The sequence below is a fragment of the Podarcis liolepis genome (assembly GCF_965112155.1).
Source record: "Podarcis liolepis genome assembly, chromosome: 7".
In the NCBI taxonomy this organism is placed as follows: Eukaryota; Metazoa; Chordata; class Lepidosauria; order Squamata; family Lacertidae; genus Podarcis; species Podarcis liolepis.
In genome coordinates, this window is record NC_139561.1 from 14,673,285 (window position 1) to 14,696,624 (window position 23,340).

Below are 23,340 nucleotides of genomic sequence, written 5' to 3' on the forward strand. Positions count from 1 at the left end.
CCTCTAGGAGGCACAAGAAGCCGAAGCCCTCCAAGAAGAGCTAAATGAGAAGATTGAGAGACTGAAAGCTGAACTTGTTGTCTTCAAGGGTCTGATGAGTGATGTAAGTACCCTGGCAGGCTCAGTTGCACCAGGTTTAAAGGGGGGGGGAGTCATCTTCATAGCTTCATTAATGAAAAAGTTATGATTTCAGTAAGTGCTGCTTGCAGTTAGTATTATGGCTGCCTTGTATGATCTAATGCATCAGACCAATTCCCTTGTCCTCTCCCTGCTTCCTGTCTGGTCTGTGTAGATGCATTTAACTTGCTGCTTATCACACAACCCCGAGTGTTCCCCGATGGCTTCACACCAGCTAGCAGTGCTGGGTACTCCCCCCCCCTCCAGTGCTGCAACCTCTGGAAAGAATGTTCTTTAAAGGGTTTAGGTTTTCCCATTAAGTGCAGGTTTGAAGAAGCACCATGCAGGTGCCATCAGTTAGAAAAATGCTAAAAATACTCCTTTCAGTTTCATCTAACCAAAATGATTTCAGAAACTCCAGTTCAGATCTACTTTGCTGGGTCACTTAGTTTCAAGCCTGCCATTTGAGCATATTGAGTAAACTGCATATTTAGAACTGTGAATGCCATTTTAGGGAGTCGTTTCAGGGAGCAGCTTCGTGCTTTGGAAACTTCAATTGTCAAAAGTGTGGCCTGCCAATCAGAACTGGTAGAAAGCATGACAAACCTCGTTTATGTGACAACTATTTAGCTGATGTAGGGAACTTGAGTGCTCAAAGATTCTAGTTCACATGAAGAAAAGCCACTCCTGATTTTCCACACACTTCGCTTTAAGGCCTTGCTCACATTTATCTCCTGGCTCAACAGCAGAGCTACCCCAGCCCTCCTCTTTTCTCTCTCTCTCTCCACCCCCCTCTGTAGTATTGTTTTCAGTTGGGAACTTCAAATATTGCTCTGGGACATATCAGAAGCATGTTGCCCTGGCTCCTTATAAAAACCGTGGGCGGGGGGGGGGGCGGAGAGAGAGAGAACCTGTTGGTGCATATTGTGGTTCTGAAAGTCAGACTCCAAAGAAAATGTCAATGGACACAAGTATTTGCACTCTCCTATTTATGAGGGAAATCCATTCTTTCAGCCAAGTGTGGATGTGTCATTGTGCTCCACAAAGTGGCTCTAGGGCAGCAGAACTGTAAAAAGGTTGGCAGGATCTCAACTGAGTTTACATACCTTGTAACTTTCATGATGTAAACATGCAGGGCATAATTCTTTTATCTTTGTAATTTATAGGTGGCGCAGTTATGGACTGTTAAAACTTAATAGTTTTAAATAAATACCCTTAGTGTGTGCAGAGAGCAGCAGCCCAGTCAGAGCACAGTCTAACTAAGGGTGAGGGAATACAGAAAAATGTACATCTTGTGTAGATAGCAGAAGCCACAGAATTTCATGGAGAGTAGTGCAAGGTTTTTTGGATAAGAAATGATTGCTTAAGAGACATTTTCATAGTGGAAGGGTATGAGGTATAAAACATTGTCCTTATCAGTATTGTATGTGGAATAAATATTTGGCTTTGGTCAGATTTGGATTTTTAATTTTTTTTTAAGAAACTAGATGCTTTTCTCTAGGAAGACTTGTGTGTGTGGATTTTTAAGGTTTAAGTAGTGCAAAAAGCACAGTTACAGAATATTTGGGAAATGCTCCTCCATTTATAACCACTGAATTTCTTACATTTCTGTGCTGCTCTTCCTCCTAAAGGAGCTCAGAACTGCAAATAATGAGCAGCAAAACAATATATACACACAAACAAACCTAGGAAGTGAAAATCTGAACAAGGTTAGAAAATTCGGAAGGTCCCTTTTCTCGTAGAATTAAATATTTTAGGTTGTAGATTTTTTTAAACGCTCATTACTTTCTGGAGGCATATATCATGTGCCAGGTTTCATCTTGTAAGTTCTTGAAAGATGTTGGAATTCAATAATATCATTGTCCTGTAAGAGAAACTATTTTTAGTGTGAAGTAGCTAGGTGAATTTTCTGACATGAAGTACTATCTACCTTTCTACATAAAACAAAGCCTCCATCCCACACATCAGGTGGGGGACTTCTGGAATAGGTTTTTCCATGTACATTCCATAAAATAAATAGCATTGCAAATGTTAGGCTTTGGGTTGACAATTCGTTTAAAACCATAACCTTCCTTGAACATTTGCCTTTGTTAGAAATCAGTGTTCAACTTGCAGTGACTTGACTACCTACCCCAAATGCTCCTGTCCCTTGGATGTTTAGCATGCCTGGAAACCAGGCAGCATTTAATATGGAGGCTGGCGTGATCTGCGTTGATGGAGATACTGTAGGTCATCTCCTTCTTATCTTCTGAACTGTATTAATGGAAGATAATCCACTGCTGTCCTTCCTGCAGCCTATGACAGACCTGGACACAAAGATCCAAGAAAAAGCCATGAAGGTGGACATGGACATCTGCCGACGAATCGATATCACAGCCAAACTGTGTGATGTAGCGCAGCAGCGCAACTCTGAAGACGTTTCCAAGATATTCCAGGTGATTAGGCTCCGTCCTGTCCTGTGGAGAACATGGCTGTGCTAGAGAGAGATGGAGCTGTGTTTTGGATTTGGAGTTGCTGTTCAGGATTCCCACTATAAATCATGGGGCCAGCTGACAAGCCTCTGTAGAGAACATCCCAGTTTCATGTGCTCTGTTCCCATGTTGGGAATAATCTTAACTGAAGCAGGGAGTTGTGTTCTTGCATCTACAAAGGTCTGCACAGGTGTCACCAGGCCTTGGGTCTCACACAGCAACATTAAGACCTCAATCTCTTTAGAAGTCTTCAAATAAATTGTAAGAGCAAGCTTGTGTGTCTGCTGGTCCTCTTGAGACACCACAAAAATGCATTACGATGTCCCACTTGGTTTTTATGTTCCTTATAAAATAAAACAGATTTTTTTTCTGACCCTGGGAGAACACTAGGAGAAAACAGTTAGCTGTCATGAAGGAGAACATTGCAAGTGTATAGGCACACGTGAAAACCTCCATCCACAAGTAGGTTTTGGTGCAGCCCAGGGAGTAGGAGACAGGCCATCACCACAGGGCACCCTGCCCCTCCTCCTTAGTATTTATACCCCTGATTATTCTGCTATCCATTATTAAATCCCAAGAAGCACACTGTCCCATACAACCTTAAACCAATAAAACAAAATTCATAAAACCATCCCTGAGTCGTACTAAGGAATCAGTTCACTCATATATGCTTACCGATTATAACTCTGTTTGTTAGCTGTGATCCACTTTTGTTTATGGTGGATAGATATTTGAAATGAAATTTCTTTGTGTTTCCAAACTCCTTCCTCCAATTTCATTCTGTTTTCCTGTCAAACTGGTGCCTGACTAGCTCTGCTTCTAGGTGGAAAATGGTGCAGGACTCGGGGTTCTTCTTCCTGGCTGTATGGCACAGCTGAGTCCCCCCCCCCCCCTTGTCACTGTTAGCTGAGGCCAGGCAGGGGATCGCCAAGGGGTGCCTGTTGCTCTCCAGCTTGTCACCTTGAGCATCTCCAACCGCTTGTGCGTCATCCTCCTAGCCTTCGCATGGCCGACTGTAGCCCAAATGGCTGTGCCACTGAGGCATGGCCTATTGAAGCGCTAGCAGCTTGCTTTTTTGCCGCGTGCTGTCTCAATTTGCTTTCCTGTGCTGTGTGTTCTGCCACCTGTAACACTTGTGATTTAAGGAATCTGTGTCAGCTGTCACTTGCTCACTCAAACCATTGGAAGTGGGATGGGGGTGGCTGATGGCTCACAAGCTTTCCCCCCACCTCATACCTCTCCTTTATCTCTGCCCCTTCTTGGCGCAGCAGCTCACCTGAACCTTCTAGTCACTGCCCTTCTCTCCAATTCAGGTGGCTTCCAAGAAGAAAGAGCGGAAACTCGTGTCGGATGATGACCTCTCTGAGCAGGATCCAGACAATGCCCGATTTTCGGATGATGAAGTCAGTTGTTCTCTGAACATTACGGATGAAATGAAGAGGATGTTTAATCAGCTGTGAGTATTTCAGAGGCTGGGGAATGTCTTGGCATCCTTTTGGCTGTGGCCCTTGGAAGGGGGGAGATGACACCAAAATATGGCTTCGAGGTAGTTTCTGTTCTTCACTGAGGCAAGTAGGATTTTGTAGCTTTTAATCATGCAAATCAGAGAACTCGCATAGATCTGCTTGTTTTGCATAATTCTGCTTCTGCTGGAAGAACATAAGAGTAACCTTGCTAGAGCAGACCAAGTGCCCATCTATTCCAGCATCCTGCTTCTCTTGTTGGCTAGCCAGGTGCCTCTGGGAAAATCCACAAGCAATACTCAAAGCCAGGAATCCTTGGCCAATTTGTCCTCCTGGAACTGGTAACTAGAGGGCCACTGCTTCCAGAACCTGGAGGTTCCAGATAGCTGCCCTAGCTAATAACTATTGCTAGACCTATCCTCCATGAATATGTCTATTTAAAGCACAGATGGGGAACCAAGTGCTTTCCAGATGTTGGACTCCAGCTCTCATCAGCCCCAGTCATAGAAAGATGGAGTGGTAGTTCAACCACATCTGGAGGGCATCGGGTTCCCTAGCTCTGTTCTAAATACAGCTAAGATAGAGTCTTCATATCACAGGGATACCACAGGGCACTCAAGCCTGTCTGCTGGAAATATTAGCTTTTCACTCCCTGCCACCTCTTGAGATCTCGGTGGTAATTGCCTACACACTTCCAGTTGTATGCTTTGCAGTCATCACGGCCAGAAACAACTTGGTTTTCAAAAAGAAAATGAAAAGGGTGGGGATCTATATGCAGAATTTCAGATACCTGAAAATACAGGTATCTGAAATTCTGCATGTAGATCCCCTGAGCAAGACTTGCTGACAAGAGGGCCTGCAGCCTTTTGCTGTAAGTGCAACCCTAACGCAGGGGCATCACAACACACACTTTGGGACAGCCTACATTGCACTGCATGCCCTGCTGTCTAAGCAGCCCTTCTTATCCAGTGGGAGGGAAGCTTGCTGAAAATGAGCTAGGCAGGATTGGCTAGCTTATACATACCGTTACTGGAATCCATCATGACTTCACCCAGCAGTCCTCTTCTTAAATGCCAATAAAAGATAAGAGTCTTCGTCACTCAGAAATTATGTCCCCAAGTGAAACTCTTGCTTAGTAATCATAATGCTGGTCTTTATGACTGTTTTTATAGAGCCAATGCTTTTAAACACTTTGCCTCTTTCAAGAAGCGGAATTTCCAGGCCATTGTGCACATGCACTCTCCCTCAGAAGGATCTGCAGTTAGCAGCTCTCATTCATGCCATGCGCCTTACGTAGGAGCCCCACCCCTGTGACATGTTTTCGGGACATGGGATTTTTTCCAGCTCTTATTTTGAATGGCATGTGCCAACATCACCTTTTGCTGCGTACCTTTACTCTTAAAATGCTACATGCTTGGACTACGGCAGTGATGGAGTACAACCCCAGTGTCTGCAAGCCCACCCAGGAATCCTGCAGTTTATTTTGAATGCGGCTTACTGAGGGCTGATTCTTTGGGACACTCTGCAAGTAATCTTTTGGGTTTATACACTGTGGACAGGGTTGACAGTTCTGACTAGACACTTAATAGGCCAGTCCATTGCATTGTTGGAAGTGAAAAGAAATCCCTTCTAAGGAACAAAAACTGCATTAGTGCTGTGTCTTTTCGTAAGAGGGTTCAAATTATTCAGATTATAGAAATAGCCATAGTTGCAAAATAAATGCAGCTGAAGGCAAGCAGTAGTTTTAAACTGGGAGGCTTGGCCGATTTTAGAAGCTGGCATGTGCTCCCACGCTGCCTCTTCCAGTCCACTGCCAAGTTTTGAATCCATTCGTCATAAGATGAAGTGTTGACCTCGACTTCCTGCTTTATATATGCTCTGCTGGGAAGGAAATGAACTCAGGAGACAAAAATGTCTGCCATTGTGGAGCTCAGCAGAGTAGCCACAAGATTCCTGGAGGATGGGATCAAGCAGTCCCCTCTCAGGCAATTCTTTAAAAGAAGCTAGTGTAAAATCTTTTCAAAGTTTCATCCTGTTAGTTTTTAGCTGAAAATTCAGGCATCACTGCCTTGTGACCTTGACTAGATGTAACTTCTCAAGCCTGATTGTGTTCCTTCAGCTAGCCCAAATTGGTCCCATAAAAGGCATCAGTTTTGATGTGATGTGTTCCCTGGAACTGCCTTAGTAATGTTTGCTTACTTAATGATCAGAGCTGTTGCAGTACTTCATTTGTACGGCATTTAACTGCTTACAGGTCTGTAGTCTAAAGGTCCTTGCAAAGCACCTGCTTTACCTGCAGAAGTCACTACATTCACTTCTTGGCATCCCCAGGTAGAACTGGGAAAAGAGTTTTGCTTGGTATGGTGTAGAACTCCTGCCACCCATCTATTCAGACAATACTGATCTAAGTGGATCAACAGTCAGACTGTATATAAAACCGCTTCCAATTTAGACATCAGAGCTAAATGAGCTTCTGGGACTCCTCATTCGCTGTGCAGCTCCCACATTCAGCTCTATCCCCTGGAGATTTCAAAATTGGGTGCAGAGAATCTAGGGAGGGGGCAGGATTAGTGATGAAACCATCAGGGGCCCCCAGTTTCTAGTAATGGTTTTTGTACGTCAGGGGTTGGCAAACTAAGGCCTGCGGGCCGGATCAGGCCCAATTGCCTTCAGGATCCGGCCCACGGACTGTCCGTGGATCGGTGTGGGGATTCCGTTTGTTCGGGCTGCGCCATTCCCCCCCCCACGCCATTCCATCCCCCCCCCACACTGCGGCGGCGCCTCCTCCCTCCCTCCCTCCCTCCTCCTGGCTTCTTCTCGCCCTGCCTAGAGGAGGAAGGGGGCTGGGCTGAGCTGGCTGAGCACCATTTTAAGCAGCCCCTCTCCGGCGCCAGCCCTTTTGCGCCACTCATCTTCCCTCCGCTACCGCCACCCTGGTGCTCCTGTGGGCCAGAGAGCGGAGCAGACGAGCTCACTCTGCCTACCCATGAGAAGCAGCAGCGGCCAGGGAAGTTAAGTGCAGCGGCTGTGGGTGGAGGTGGGGGGTGAAGAGGAGGACTACTTGCCCCCCCCCCCCAGTGCCACTTCTCCAGTCCTCCACAAGGTCTGAGGGACAGTGGACCAGCCTGCGGCTAAAAATTTTTGCCGACCCCTGTTGTACGGCATACGAAACTAAAGCAGCACAGAGCAATGATCATAGGTGGTTAGTGAAACTGCCCATCCTTTCACTGCTTTAAAGCATGACTTTTTAATTACATGTGTACGTCTGGGGCATTTTGTATCTTTTGTTGGTGATGGGCAGAAATCTTTTTAATTCGGACACTAGAACCATTGTGTAAAGATCTGGACTGTTGTTTTGATGTGCAGCACCACCTGGAGGGGAACAGCTGAACTGTCACACTAAGATTAGCTTGGAATTTCAAGTCTGTCTATCCTGCAGCAGAATAAAAGGCAGATGTGGAGCCTCTTTTCAGCAGAGGGCGAGATAGCCACATCAAAATCCTATGCCTTTATGTGTGTGTTCTAGCGCTAATACCGTCTCCTAAGCTTGTTTTGAAGAAGGATTACAAGGATTTTTAATGAAAATATATGTATATATATTTCCCTGTCAGGCGTGAAACCTTCGATTTTGATGATGACTGTGACAGTTTGACGTGGGAGGAGAATGAGGATACTTTGCTCCTCTGGGAAGACTTCACCAACTGTAACCCATCAATCGAGCTCCAGGGAGAGGTGAGTTTTGGATCTGGGCTCTTCGTGGGATGGCTCCCTAGCTTCTTCAGAAGTAAAGTTGTGACTGATTTCTGGAAGGGTTTTAAAAAGTAATGATTTTTTATTATCAACAACATAAACCCAAATTTTCAAAAGCCTCCATTGTGTTAGAATTTGGCACATCCTCTCTGCTGGAGAATAAAAATGGCTACTTTTGCAAAGATTGGTTTACTTGCTGCTGTATAATTGACAGGCGGTTGTTTTTGATCTGCACCTGAAGTTGTGTTGTTGAGGCTCCTTTGGTTGTGCAGGAAAAAACCAACATGGAGTTTAAAGCTTTGTCATGGTGTTGGCTACATTTTTATATTTTCTCCACCCGCCTTCAGCTCCCCACCATCTCAACACACATGTATTTCTTATGGTACAACTTAATTGTTCCTTATGGTGTATTTTGTCTAATATTAGCATACATATGTTTTTTATACATTAAAATTTTTGTATCCCACCTTTTTATATTGTGGCACACAAAATTGTGGCACACAATTTTAAAACAATCTATTTTTTAAATTGTTGGCAATATAAAACTGCTGCAGAAGAGAAGAAAATTAAAATGCTAAAGGGGGGGGGGAACCATTCCAAGCCCAGGGGTTTCAATGTAGTTTCTCTCTAAAAGACAGGCAGTGAGATGGTTGGAGTGTTTCATGGTCTTTAGCACTGCAGTAAAAAAACCCCAAACCATTAGACATATGTAATACTCTGATTAGACACATTGAAATCAGTATACTTAAGTTAGTTTTGACAATCCTCCTCCATTGATTTTGGTCGGCCTGCTCTGAGTATGACAATCAGAATTCTCTTACTGTTTTTATATGACTCTATTATGGGTTATAGCCAACATTATTTTTTATTACTCATATTTTTTTCCTGCATTTATATCCCACCTTTTTCTCCAAGGAGGTCAAAGGGACATACATGATTCTCCCCCCTTCTCATTTAATCCCCACAGCAACACTGTGAGATAGCTTAGGCTGAGAGGCGCAGTGACTAGACCAAGGTGAGACCCAGCGAGATTCATGAGCAAGTGGGAATATGAGCCCTAGTCTCCCAGGTCCCAGTCCAGAGCTTTCCAAACTTTTCATGTTGGTGACACACTTTTTAGACATGCATTATTTCATGATACAGTATACAGCTTTACTAGCAAACCAGAGGTTAAGTTTACCCTTTTCCAGCCCCGGCAGGAGCGTGGGGAGCATTCGCTAACACTCCTACACATTGCAGAAGACACACTAACGTGTCACAACACACAGTTTGGAAAGCTCTGTCTTAGTCTAACACTCTACTGCACCACACAGGCCTATTATATTGTATTTTTATGTTGTGAACCTGCCCTGAGGTCTGCGTACGAGGAGCAGTATACAAATTTAATTAATTAATTAATAATAATTACACTGGGCCTACTCAGAGTAGACCCTTGGAAATTAATGGAACCTAGGTTTGTCATGGCTACCAAGTTAAATGGGTCTAGCATGGGCTACAACTCCAGAAACTAGTGTGGTTTTCTGCTGGGGATTCTTAAGTTTTGTGCTGTGTTTCTGGAATCACATGGCAGTTCTTTTTCATGTGGAGCCTCCTGTTGCCGCATGATCCGATGGCTTGAACCTTCCATCACATGGTCTTCTGCAGGCAGTGGCTGTTTATAAATGATGTTTGTGACTGGTTGCCAGGCACTCAAAGTCTCGTTAAATGATAATGGTGGTGTTTGTAAAAAAGAAAATGGGGCGGAGGGGAAGCAACTCTTAATTTATCTCCCTTCAACTATAGTAACATGGGGCTATGAGATCATATAGGACTCAAGAGCACTGGTTGTGAATTTGAGAATCTTTATTTTTACTATGTTAAATTATCCTTTTATCAACAACTTACAAGTGGTTGACAACTTCTGGAACATAGCATAAATTTCTTAAACTGATAGGCACTTGGTGATTCTGTAGAAATTGATTTTGATTTGTCCCATATTGGAGAAATAAAGATGAAGTCACTTAAACATTGGAGCAAAGTGAGAAGGGACTTCACAGGAAGCTGGCCAAGCTTTGGTATTAAAAATGTAGGCTTGTTGTACATCCGATAATATTTTAACATTTTTTTTTTAAGCCAACAACAGAGAGATTGAAACACAGGAAACACAGCAGCACAGGAAGTTAGTCACAAAGGAAGCAGGCTAGGCACAGTTAACAAAGTCTTACTAGTTTTTAATGAATGGGACTTTGATTTAGCTGACATATATCAGAAACACTGAGCTAAAATGAGAGGACGGGAATGATGGAGTGGCCTAGACATCTTTCTCCAAGGGCATCAAGTCAACTGGTTTGCAAATTCTCTTTTTAGGATGCCTGGTTCAGAAGAGCCTTGAGCTGCTTATTACATTGGTGCTTGCTGAACTGTTTGGGTAGAGCAACAGAATCCTGTCCCTGTTGCCCAATAAAGTCTGTAGGGAAAAGTTTCTGTGTCTAATGGGTGTGTAATAATAATAATAATAATAATAATAATAATAATAATAATAATTATAATTAATATAATTAATATAATTTATTTATACCCCGCCCATCTGGCTGGGCTTTCCCAGCCACTCTGGGCGGCTTCCAAAAAAATATTAAAATACTGTAATACATCAAACATTAAAAGCTTCCCTAAGCAGGGCTGCCTTCATATGTCTTCTAAAAGTCTGGTAGTAGTTGTTCTCTTTGACATCTGGTGGGAGGGCATTCCACAGGGCGGGTGCCACTACCGAGAAGGCCCTCTGTCTGGTTCCCTGTAACTTGGCTTCTCGCAGTGAGGGAATCGCCAGAAGGGCCTCGGCACTGGACCTCAGTGTCTGGGCAGAACGATGGGGGTGGAGACGCTCCTTCAGATATACTGCACCGAGGCCGTTTAGGGCTTTAAAGGTCAGCACCAACACTTTGAATTGTGCTTGGAAACGTACTCGGAGACGTACTGCTCAGAAACCTTTCTGATGTCCCTTTTGAGCATTTGAGCCTTGAGTGCCTTGACACTGGGAGAGCTCTGACCTTTCATGGTCAAATTCTCAGTGTACCTCCATTGCTGCCTTTCTCAGTAACATGATAGAGGGTGGTGATGGTGGGAGGTAGGAAGCTTTGTCTCCTTGGCTAGAAAGCCACTGCAGCAGCCACATCTCCTCAGCAATCCACTTTATACTGACTGCCAGGAGCTCATGTTAAGTTGTTCCTTTCCATTTTGTGAACTGTGGTGGTGTGTACTGCAAAACTGTGAGAGATTACACCAAAGTGCTACAGTTGCAAAATGTGGCATACGTTTGTGAAGGCGCCTTTCTAGTGAGCTGCAACTGCCAGGGCGATAAAGCAGTTTTAGTGATGGGCTGGAATTAAGTGACAGATTATTTGCATATAACCATGTGCCTGTGCGTTAGAAGTATAGCTATCAGTGGAGTATTACAGAGTTCAGGCCTAGCATGCTGCAGCTCTAAAGGTTTTAAGAGGCTTAAATCCCTTCTAACTGAAAATTACACAACGAAAGGGTAGATTTGCCTTGTAGATCGAGATCGGGAATAAAAGGCTAATTGACTCAGGGAGCTGAGCACAGAGTGCTGCAACTCCCTCTCTCCAGGCCTCTAGCTCCCCAGACGGAGCCAGAACTGAACCATTTTTCTGCACTGCAGGCTTCTGTCTGTAAAGCTCTGCTAGGCTGAATTCTGTCAAGTGGACATTATCTTAGAACAGATGATCTTGAATGTTACCATAATACACTAAATGCATGGAGAAGGTCCTAGGTTCAATCTGGAGCATCTCCAGGTAGGGCCTGGGAGAGATCCTGGCCTGAAATCTTGGAGAGCCACTGCAAGTCATTGTAGACAATACTGAGCTGGATAGGATCTACAGTATTGCCTGGCTCTTTGGCTGGTTCTGGGTGACAGAATTCCTTGCTCACCTTTTCCTGATTTTCTTTATTTTATAGCAAGAGGAGAACTTGGGCAACCTGATCCATGAAACAGAATCTTTCTTCAAAACGAGGGACAAAGAATACCAAGAAACGATAGGACAGATTGAGGTAAGGAACGAGGAGCCTAAGAATTGTTTGTCTGCGTGGCCTGGTTGTGTTTAATTAAGGGCAGCAAATGATTAAATCTGATGAGCAGCCACAGGCTGGTCATGGATCAAAATGGTCAGGCTTTTGCCTTATTGCTGAGGGGTAACTTTCGAGGCAGTTACCTTCTCCATCTCTTTTTGCTAATGAGGGCTATGTGTGGTTGAATTGGACATGAGAAGAGAAACAAGGTGGGCAAAGTTTTCTGGGGTGGGCAGAATGACAGAAGGTAATAGGAAATAAAGGTTCTAGTTACAATTAGGTAGCCGTGTTGGTCTGCCGTAGTCAAAACAAAATAAAAAAATTCCTTCCAGTAGCACCTTAGAGACCAACTAAGTTAGTTATTGGTATGAGCTTTCGTGTGCAAACTTCAGGGAAGAGTTGGGTGCAACTGAAGAGGGCTTGTGTATGTTATTGGTGAAGGGATACTTCTTTGCCTTGAATCTTTTGGAATTTATGTATATCATAAGCTCAGACCTTTGTCAAGAAAAATGAGGAGGTAGCTTATAAATATAAATAGCGATGCTCACTTCTGTTAGCAGCCTTTAGGCCAGCAGGTGGTAATAGACATTCCATCAAAATGTGCAGGAGGGCAGGGAGGGCACAAGGTGGTTCTCATGCTTTGCTTGACTTGGCCCTCTCCTTCTGTGCAGCTTGAGCTTGCCACGGCCAAGAGTGACATGAATCGCCACCTCCACGAGTACATGGAAATGTGCAGCATGAAACGGGGCCTGGATGTGCAAATGGAGACTTGCCGGCGGCTCATTAAAGGCTCTGCTGAAAGGTAACACAGAATCCACACCTGAGAACTTTTATTTGCCCAAGTGGGATGGTGATGGAGAGCTTTCGTTCAGAGGTATTGGGAGGGACTCAATAATCTGAAGACTAACTGTTCTGAGGTGTCTGGTTTCGCTGAAAGTACCAAACACAGCAGGCCCCAAGATGTAACTGTTTACCTTGAAAATCCAGTTTAACAGCAATACTGTTTAAGAGCGGCAAATACTTTATGGCACCCAGTGGTCCAGAGCACTAGGGTGCTGTCTTCTCCAATTGTCATCTCACTTTTTGCAATGTCTGCGAAGGGTTTTACACGTCGCTATAAAACTGTTGATGCCTGAAATGCAGCAAACATATTGCCCTTTGCATTCTGGGGAGCCAGTACTTCCCTACTTTACATCCATGCAACTTGAACATGCTTTTGTCACTGTTTAACATGGAAAGACGTCTTATTTAAGAGGATGGACCTAACCACACTCTTCCTCTCTCTCCCCTTTTCTTTGTCAGCAGAAATTCCCCGTCTCCCAGTTCGGTAGCCAGCAGCGACTCAGGAAACACGGATGAAATTCAGGATGAGTTTGACAGAGAAGCAGACGTTGAGCCCATGGTCAGCTGATAAATAACCAGAACGTTCTGGCGCAAGGAGAGAAGAAAAAGAAAACCCAGAAAAAGAAGAGATTTCACAAATGCAGAGAGATCAGAGACTTCAAAGCCCCTAGCCTTGGGGGTGCCAAGGACTTGATCTAGTATTTTTTCCCACCCCATCCAAGGATTTGGTGCTGTAAAAAACATTTATACTGTTCTACAAATGACAGGTGTGGAGTTCTGTAAGAAAAAGTATGTGTATATGGTATTTTAATTGTGCCTTTGCCCCAAGCTGAGCCACTTTGAGCTCCACTGGAATATCATAGTGCTTTTTATATAAAAATGATGATTCTAAATAAGCTTCTGGTAGCAGAAGAATGAATTGCTATGGAAGTTTAGCACTGGACTGAAGTGCTGGGCAAATTGGCAGAGCAGGCCCCGTGGCAACTAAGTAGCAAATATCACACCATTGAGCAGCAATGAGGACAAGTGTCTTGCGTGAACAGGATTGAAAGTGTCCTCCCCTCCCAATCTTAGCCCTTTAATGACACCTGCTCTTGGCTCATGCAGTTAGAAGGGATGTGAATTGTGGCTTGAGAGAATCCTTTCAGAGACCTGCACAACACCTTTTCTGCTGAGGTCCAGAACTCTATTAGAAGCTTGGTGGCAAGGCAAGAATAGCAAAAGTCTGATGGGGTGGGAATAACACTGTTTTTTAATTACTATGCAAAAACAAGCAAGCAAAGCGTTCGCCTTATTTGTATGGAATGTTAGGTCACTGCTGGGCTTCTCTGTCTCCTGTTGGGAAGGAAGCTGAGCATTCACTTTGCACACCTTTACTTGTTTGTGGAGCTTGTTTTGGCCAAGGGAGCTTCCTACTGCTGCATCTGCTCCCAGTGATCCTTTGGTTCCAAACTTTCTCCCTTCCCTCCCTCTTTTCTTCACTCTCCCCCTTCATTTGTACTTTAGCCATCAAATGATTTCCTCTCAAAAAGTTACTGTTGAGGAAGGACTGCATTTTTGTGCTGCTCTCGGAAGCTTGGAGCGTGATAGCTTTCCACACCATCCTCAGAATCAGTGTTAACTAAACTATAGGGTGAGTGGCATTACCTTTCCCAAGACCCCTCAGCAAGGAACACAGCTTTAGATGTCTTGAAGCATGTCAGGTCCTGCACCTGTACAGTGGTACCTCGGGTTAAGTACTTAATTCGTTCCGGAGTTCCGTTCTTAACCTGAAACTGTTCTTAACCGGAAGCACCACTTTAGCTAATGGGGCCTCCTGCTGCCGCCGCAGCACGATTTCTGTTCTCATCCTGAAGCAAAGTTCTTAACCCGAGGTACTATTTCTGGGTTAGCGGAGTCTGTAACCTGGAGCATATGTAACCTGAGGTACCACTGTATTTCAGGTACATTGAAAATAAGTATTACAAGATGTGGATTTTTTTAAAAAAGCAAGAGTACAGTATTGTATTGTCTGGCACTAAGGTATAACTGTCACGTGCTTTGCTTTTCTGAAAAGCAAGTGAGACTAGCCCCCCACTCCATCCTTTGGTGGTTTAAACACAAACATCTGATGTTTATTTGCCAGATAGTCAGCTGGTGTTGGTGCCATGAACCAGCATCTTCTTGGTCCAGATCACTTGCTGTTATCCAGAACAAAAGAGTAGCTCTTTGCCAACATGTTATCATTTTATGCTGCCCAGATTTGGAGGTACAATCACACTTCTGGCAAAGCTGCTATGTGTGGGTGGGTGTCAGATATTTATCTCTCCTGCAAAACGCTTCTTAATGACACGAAATGCCTAGAAGAAGAAACCTCTCCCCTCATGCCTACAGATCAACCCCTAGTAAAAGCTGTTGTGTGGCTGATGGGCTCCTTCCACCACTGTCTCCGGAGTGCTTTCTTGTCCCATTGGCTGCTGCTTTGGGTTGCTGAAGGTGATGGCTGGTGCCTAGGCAGATGAACACGTCTGTCCTGTGAAGGAGACACTTCTGGGTGGGGAAGTATTTGGCTTCAGAAGGGGAGCTTTACTATATTCCCATCCATGCAAAAAAAAAGAGGGGGGAAGTGGGAGATGCAATATAAAAAGGGACACTTTGTGTTCGTCCTGATTTGCTGCTTGAAACTCAAGTTTGCTGCTTCTGGTTAGTAGCTTTATGCCCCATTGCTTAGCGACCCTTAAAAAGCTTGTTTTTGCAACTTTTGGTCAAGCGCTTCATCGCTTTCTCTCTCTGCTTTGGAAAAGGAATCTCATTCCTAAGCCCTTATTCTTTTCACCCCATTTCTATCCAAAGCTGTACCCTTTTCTGACTGTGAGTTTTGCAGCTTTTTTGGGGGGTGGAGGGGAGACCAGCAGCCCTGTCCTTTCCAAAGGGTTGGGCATTGGCACTTTCATAAATAGCATCTCAGGGTCCCGAAGCCAGCATTGAATGTTGGCTCTTTTCGCTCTGCAGTTTCTCCAGACACTGGGAGACCCGTCTACCCAATCTGGCAGCTCCTGAGTGCAGGTTGTATGTGTACCTGCTAAACTTCAGTTGCCCAGAAATTGTAGGATTTACTATTTCTGAAACTGAGAATTTGAGCGGTTTTTACTTAAGGCCATCCAACTTCATTGCTGCTAATCTTCTTTGGGGGGAGGGGTGTGTTTTAAACTTTAAGAGCATGTGTCAATGTGTTTGCTTTTAATGGCTGGCATGCTCAAGGTAGTGGGTAGTGGCTCGAGTGTAGTGGGTAGGCATGGGCAGGGGGAACTGGTTCTTGTATGGTTGTATAAGTGGGTAGGGGGATGAGGTTTCACTGGTCAACACAGAGGGCATCAACAAAATGGTTCATTTTGTAATGACTAGGTGGGTACTCAAGTAAGCAATTATTATTATTTGTATGTGGTAGAGGTAGGTGGGGATTACCTGTGTAGGAATAATGGTAGAACAGAATAGTAGTGGTTAAGGTGGTGGTTGGTATCTTTTTTATCATATGCAACCTGAATTTAAAAATTTCTCTTCACATTTTGAATATGAGGTTTTATTATATCTGAGGGAGCATCAGGGTGAGTTCGTGAATGGATCAGTCCCTTAACAGTACAGTTTCCTTCGTATTGCATTTCTTTCAGTCAATGCTGCTGGCTTTAGTAGACAGTGGCACCTCTAGATTTGCATTTAGTCTAGTCCGTCCGTAGCAACCAGATTTAAAGCTTGTCAGGAAAAAAAATGTGAAAATGCTGGACGTGAATTGTGATGACTTCGTTTCTCCCACCCCCCCTTCTGTAAAGCTGTAAATACTTTATTTTCTATTCTTGAGGCAGTGTCATATTGACACTTTTTAAAAAAATGAATTACAATTGGGTGGGAGTGGGGGTGGGAATCTTATTTTCTTGTGGGTTTTTAAGGGATTTTTTAAGCCGGCTAATTTCCTTTACTTGTTAGTGAGAGGATGAAGATCTGTCAAGATTCCTAAGCAAACTGGGTTTGTAAAAAAAAAAAAAGAATAGGCGAATTCAATAGACGGGCCTTGTGCCTGCTTTATGGATGCATGTTGTTGTTGTTGTTTTAGAAAAAATTGTCCAAAGAACAATAATGTTGAATTATTCCCAGTGTTTTATTACTACATCTTGGCTCAGGCAGTGAACAAGTACGCAAAGCTGCTTTGAAGATGAATGCCAAGGACAAAAAGGAAAACCACCCCTTAATGAAATTCACTTAGCTTAAATGTGTACTCTTCAAAGGGGATGGCTGTATTTTTAAAGGTGTTAAGTTCAGACATCATAACCGTTGTTTGGCAGCATTTGGGGGAAGCCGTGTAACAAACTGCAATAGCTGAAAAACATGCTCACCATCCTTCAGTCAGGACTCTCCAAGGTTTTTGCCTCTCACTAGAGGGAAAACAGAGAGCAAACCTCCTGTCCTGTCAGTCGCTCCACATGCATTATTCAAGAAACAAACCCTTCTAGATTTCCCCATGTGGGAACTGAAATGGAGATAAGGATGTGGCATTATTATTATTATTATTATTATTATTATTATTCAATTTGAATTATTTGTGTGCATGTGTGTACACAAACACACACATACACAAAGAAATGGGTCAAAATCAGTTTTCTGCATAACACGAAGTAACGCTCAAATCTCAAGAGGGTTTATCTAATGCTAGTTCTGCATGAAGATAATGGACATGAACTGTTGATTTCAGTGGGTCTACTCTGAGTAAAGCTGATTTGGCTCCAACCCAAAGGATTCCTGTACTCAACACCATTCCTGGCTAGCTCCCATACTCAAAATGTATCAGAGGGGGAAGGATGGTTGTAGCAAATTAGAATCTGAATGATGGGAACCTGTGCGGTGGGTGGGTGGCTGCTTATCCTCTCACCACTTCATTTTTGAGTTGGCCCAGGACAATGGTGCTCACAAAAAGAATTCAGTGTTTTAGGAAGGTTGTACCTGACTTAGCACTTTGCTACCTATTGCAGCTTGGCTTGGCGGTCAAAAACAGCAAAGTTCAATGTCCCAAATTTTCACTGTATCAGAAATATAACTAGCTGATTTGTCCAGCCAGTACTCTAGATGGAAGATTAATAATAGCAAAGATGTTGTCTGCCTTTGTTTCCAACAATATCTGCAGCAACAAGCAGATAGTTTCTGGAAGGTGCTTCCACCTGCAAAAATGATTGTATGGATTTCCCTCCAGAGCCCTAGGCATGCTCCTGGTGTATGCAGGAGTCTCTCTGCCTTGCATTGGCTCCTCCATCCCTTCAAACACATTGAACATAAATTGATGAGAGAGCCATTCTAGCCTTGCAACATTCATGTCATGTGTCAGTGCCAGAGTTTCCACAACAGATTACTTGATTGTTGTGTCTCTCTCGGAAGCAGACTGGAAGAGGATGCAGGTTTCAAAAGACAGTCATGCTGCTGCAGACTGTTTGCCTGCCTCTATAAAACTTGCTGCTCCAGATGGTCAATAGCACAAGCTCAACTTTTCTCTCCTGGTAGGTTTTCAGACCAGTTTTCCAGATAATTCATAGAGGTGAACTTGAAAGCTTCTGTCTGCCAAGCTCTGTGCCTCCATCCTTTGCTGACTCTGACTCTTTGTGAGAGATGTAGAAAAGGAAGGGCCTTGATCCATCTTGGCAGGAGAGCCAAAACAAGACCACTTTTTAAGCAGCCTGCTTTGAAAATGGCGATTCTCAGCATTTGTGTCTGGTTTGGAGATTTCAGCCGTCCTTTGTTATATAGCCTCTCCTGTTCTGAAAAAGTGGAGACACAAAAGTTTTGGTTGATGTTTTTGCTATTTTCAAAGAGCTTATTAGCATTTCACACCCTTCATAGCTCCAACAGGCTTGTAGGTAACCTGTCATGTGTATAATTAGTTGCAGATAAAAAGCTGTACCAAAGCAGAGGCCTTATTTTTTTCCACCTTAGGCCCCTAAATGACTGACATAGGGGATGTGTTGTGAGAAGGCAGGCGGACTACTAAAATCTTCTGTGAGCTGGTAACTTTTTTGTGAATGTATCTTGCAGAGCTGCTTTTAGAAATCCACAAACTGCACTTTATTAGGCAAGGTAAGTTCTAAAATAGAGGCCCTGTTGTTCTTGCCAGGTGGTGTCATGGGAATTGCATGGTGCAAAATAGCTGCTCGGCTGGCTGTCTTGCAGAAACTTGGGTACAAGGGCTTGGGTGTTGTCTGCTGTTGGTTTGCTTGTTGGTTTTCTGTTTGCAACTGATGGCTGATGTTCCTCCAGCAAAGGGACCACAAGGCCCCTCTGTCCCCTTAATAATAATGCAGCAGAGAAGTTTGTGAGCAGTAATGTGGGCATAGATTGTTTTATGACTTTCGCTATAAGGAATGTATAAGCTATAAGAAATTTATAACGTCCTCCAAATGCTGGTATCCTGTGGTTTTTTTAATTATTTTTTTTAAGGTGGCTCTATTTTGGGGCCAAAAGGGTAATCTGGATTAACCCCGCTGCCGCCGCCTTTCTCTTTATGACTGAAGTTGCTGAAGTATTTCCTTTCCAACCGCAAAAAAACCTGACTACTTAACGAGTGTGGGATGGGGAAAGAAACTGTTTACTGTGTTGTTGTACATATTGTGCTTTATATTCTGTATATTAGCATTTTAAGGGAGTGGGGATAACCAGATGTAATGTATTTGTGCTCTAATTGGGAGAAAGGTCCAAGGGTTAACCACTTCTTAAGCTTACTCCAGAAGCACATGCCTCCCACCCCCCATCAAAGTGGGATTTCCCTGTTCCTCATCTGTAGCACAGCCTCACATGAGCCTGTGTTTTATTGATGGTTCAGAAACTTTCATTTTGGATAGGGCACCCAGAAACTGTGTGAGCAATCCTGGCACTTCCATGCTCCAAGTGGATTGCTGCCATGCATTCATGAGTGCCAAAAAGCTCCCACCTTACACATCCAATCTGATGTCCCAAAGCACTGTGGGGACTTTTCCTCTTTTGGAAAAGGAAGCACACCCACGAATCCCATCCATCTCTGCTTGAACTGCCCTGTGCTGCTGGTCCTGCTTCTAGGAGAGGAGCTCTGAAACATGGTTCATCCTTCAGTTCTCAAGTTCTTTCTAGCAAATGTTTTGGTTTTGAATAATCTCTCTCCTCCCCTTCCCTTCCCTTCCTTTCCCTTTCTTTCACATACCAAACGGGCTTCTCTGTGAATCAGGGATGTACCTGAAGCTTGTTGGTGGGGAAAACGGGTTCTGGTAATTCTTTGTTTAAAAGGAAAAAAAACCCCTTACAATAAACGCCAAACTTCCTGGTTATTGAAAGTTTCGTGCGTGTCGTATCTTTTTCTGCAGGGCTGGGCAGCACAGCAATGGTGGGCGGAACCAGTAGCAGAATGGGTGGGGCAGTGGGTGTGACTGCACCCTTTCGTTACATTTCATCCAGGCAGAAATCAGGTTTGCATGTCCCTCTCATACACACACCCTCCTTTTTCCAGGCAAAAGCTCTCAGGTAAAGGTAAAAAGGTAAAGGGACCCCGACCATTTGGTCCAGTCGTGGCCGACTCTGGGGTTGCAGCGCTCATCTCGCTTTATTAGCCGAGGGAGCCAGCGTACAGCTTCCGGGTCATGTGGCCAGCATGACTAAGCTGCTTCTGGCGAACCAGAGCAGCGCACGGAAACACCGTTTACCTTCCCGCCGGAGCGGTACCTATTTATCTACTTGCACTTTGACGTGCTTTCGAACTGCTAGGTTGGCAGGAGCAGGGACCGAGCAACGGGAGCTCACCCTGTCACAAGGATTTGAACCACCGACCTTCTGATCGGCAAGTCCTAGGCTCTGTGGTTAAACCCACAGCGCCACCCGCGTCCAAAAGCTCTCAAGGAAGTGGCTATAGAGAAGGGTTGGAGTTGGGGGATGGTTTGGCTTGAGGCTTGGATCTCATTCAGCTCCTGGACCTGAGGTTCCCCACCCTTAATTTAGTCCAGTGAAGACTGAGCATGCTCAGTGGTCACAGACCACTGAGTGCCTGTCTGGGGAGTAGGGATCAGAAAGTTGGGGGATGGAATGGAGTGTCCTGGAAGAGCGTAAGGCTGGCAAGAACCTGGAATGGAGTGTTCCACGCTGCAAATAGTAGCAAGCCCATGTTGCTGCTACAGAACAAGGCTGTAGTTAATCCTCTGTGTTGCACAACCTGGTGCCTTATAAGTGTTTTGGACTAAATCTCCCATCAGCCTCAGCCAGTGCTGATGGGAATTACAGTTCAAAGCACCTGGAGGGCACCAGGTTGGTAGTGACTGATCCGCACCAACTCTTTCCAACTTGGGTGAAGCCTGTGAAGACCTGCCCCTTATGAGCTCAGGACCCTGCAAAACTGGACAATTCTCCCTCAAGCCTCTTGTAAGGTAAAAAGGTAAAGGACCCCTGGATGGTTAAGTCCAGTCAAAGGAGACTAAGGGGTTGTGGCACTCATCTCACTTTCAGGCCGAGGGAGCTGGCGTTTGTCCACAGACAGGTTTCCCGGTCACGAAACACGATGATGGAAGCCAGAGCACATGGAAACGACATTTACCTTCCCGCTGCAGCAGTACCTATTTATCTACTTGCACTAGTGTGCTTTCAAACTGCTAGATTGGCAGAAGCTGGGACAGAGGAACGGGAGCTCACCTTGTTGCACAGATTTGAACTGCGACCTTCCGATCAGCAAGCCCAAGAGGCCACAGTGCCACCTGCGTCAAGCCTCTTGTATTCAGTCACTGTGGCATTAGGCTTTTTTCTTTTGTTTAAGTGAAACTTGCATATAACTTTCTCCTGGTACTTCCAGCAGGCCCATTGATCATGTGGTGTTCTGTTACCCCTGTTTTCTACTTATAGCCTTAGAATGCTAATAATAGCTCACTTCAAGGTAATGCTGATAATGGTCTGTCTGGATAGATCTGTGTGCCGAGAGCACCTTTCCTTGTTGCTCAGCCTCCACTACCTCATTTAAAACAGAATTAGTTTTTTTTTAAAAAAAACAACACATTTCTTGAAAATATTATTTCATTTATTACCTGCCCTTTGCCAACAGGTCCCCAGGGTGGGCTAGAACAACCTTAAAATTCAGCATTAAAGGTAAAGGGACCCCTGACCGTTAGGTCCAGTCGCGGATGACTCTGGGGTTAGGCGCTCATCTCGCTTTATTGGCCGAGGGAGCCAGTGTACAACTTCCGGATCATGTGGCCAGCATGACTAAGTCGCTTCTGGCTAACCAAAGCAGCGCACGGAAATGCCATTTTCCTTCCTGCTGCAGCGGTACCTATTTATCTACTTGCACTTGATGGGCTTTCAAACTGCAAGGTTGGCAGGAGCAGGGACCGAGCAATGGGAGCTCACCCCATCGGGGAATTTGAACCACCGACCTTCTGATCGGCAAGCCCTAGGCTCTGTGGTTTAGACCACAGTGCCACCCGCATCCCTAATTCAGCATTAACAATGGTTAAAACAAATAACGGGCTGAATTCCGAAAACACATCTCATGTGTCAAAAGGCCAGGGCAAAGAAATGTGTCTTCAGAGTACAACAAAAGCTGCATAATGAAAGAACCTGATGGACCTCTGTGGGGTGGGAGTTCCACAATTCAGAAGGTGCCACTGAGAATGCCCTCTCCTGGGCTGGCCACCCCCCTGAGCTTCTGAGGGCAGAGGAACTACCAAGAGAGGCCCCCTCTGCTGATTTCAGCACACAGAAGGCTCTGTAGAGAAGGAGATGGCCATTTAGGTGTTTGGAATTTTTAACATTCTTTTGTTCTGGCCTCCTTGCCTTCTTGCAAGCGAGGGGGGCGGGGGACACTGTTGCAAGAGGCCAATAAAGATCAACAGCTTTCCTTGCTTCCTCCATTTGTATCTCTGACTGATAGCAGACCTCAGGGGACCCGAAGTCCCTTGGGGAGTTGGCCTGCAAAAGCCAACCCCAGTTTTCTTGCAAGAGGCACGCTGCCACCAGTGGCAGAGAAGGTAGAACATAGCCATCACCACTAGCAGCCCTGCTTGTGATTCCCAGCGACTAATATTTCAAGGCCCCTGGCACCGTCCTTAACAGAAGGTAGAACCTGCCCATGACGACTCAAGAGCTCTTGACCCAACTGCACTGTAGTTGCTGGAGATCACAGGAGGAGAGAGGGCTCTTGGGCTCAGATCCTGCTCTCAGACTCCCCTTTGGGCATCTATCTGGTTGGCCACAGTGAGAACAGGATGCTGGATTGGATGGGCCTTTGCCCTGATCCCAGTGGTGTAGCGTGGGGGGTGCAGGGGGGGCCTGCCGCACCGGGCGCAACATCTGGGGGGGCGTGCGCTCGCACTTGCAGCTCTCTGCCCCTACCTGGCTCACTCACTCTCTCTCACTGCGAATCCAATCCGAGCCGCTGGGTCGCCGCCCACTGTGGAGGGGGTGGGTGCCAGGCGTGCGGTGCGGAGAGAGAACGAGGGACTATCTGGGGGAGGGACAGTGCAGCGGCTGCCCAGCGCAGCGCTGAGCGCGGGAGAGAACCACACCAGACCAGACCAGGCAGCAGCAAGAAGAAGCTGGCAGTGGCGGCAGGTTAGGGGTTAGGGGGCGCAAATTACTTGCCTTGCCCCAGGTTAGGGGGCGCAAATTACTTG

General features: G+C 45.1%; 1 protein-coding gene across 2 annotated transcripts in view; it reads left to right on the top strand.

Moving 5' to 3' along the window:
• The window catches only part of IFFO2 (intermediate filament family orphan 2), a gene marked incomplete at its 5' end in the record, with an annotated part of 45,286 nt that extends 25,261 nt beyond the window's left edge, over positions 1–20,025 (top strand). Inside the window, 7 exons of one of the 2 annotated variants that reach the window (XM_083512692.1) lie at positions 8–103; positions 2,412–2,552; positions 3,902–4,044; positions 7,663–7,783; positions 11,753–11,845; positions 12,535–12,665; positions 13,166–20,025. In XM_083512692.1, coding sequence (XP_083368818.1) covers positions 8–103; positions 2,412–2,552; positions 3,902–4,044; positions 7,663–7,783; positions 11,753–11,845; positions 12,535–12,665; positions 13,166–13,274 — 834 coding nt within the window. In that variant the 3' untranslated portion in view covers positions 13,275–20,025. The remainder of the gene's footprint in view (positions 1–7; positions 104–2,411; positions 2,553–3,901; positions 4,045–7,662; positions 7,784–11,752; positions 11,846–12,534; positions 12,666–13,165) is intronic. The other variant, XM_083512693.1, reaches the window with a different exon arrangement.
• Between the last annotated feature and the right edge of the window lie 3,315 nt (positions 20,026–23,340).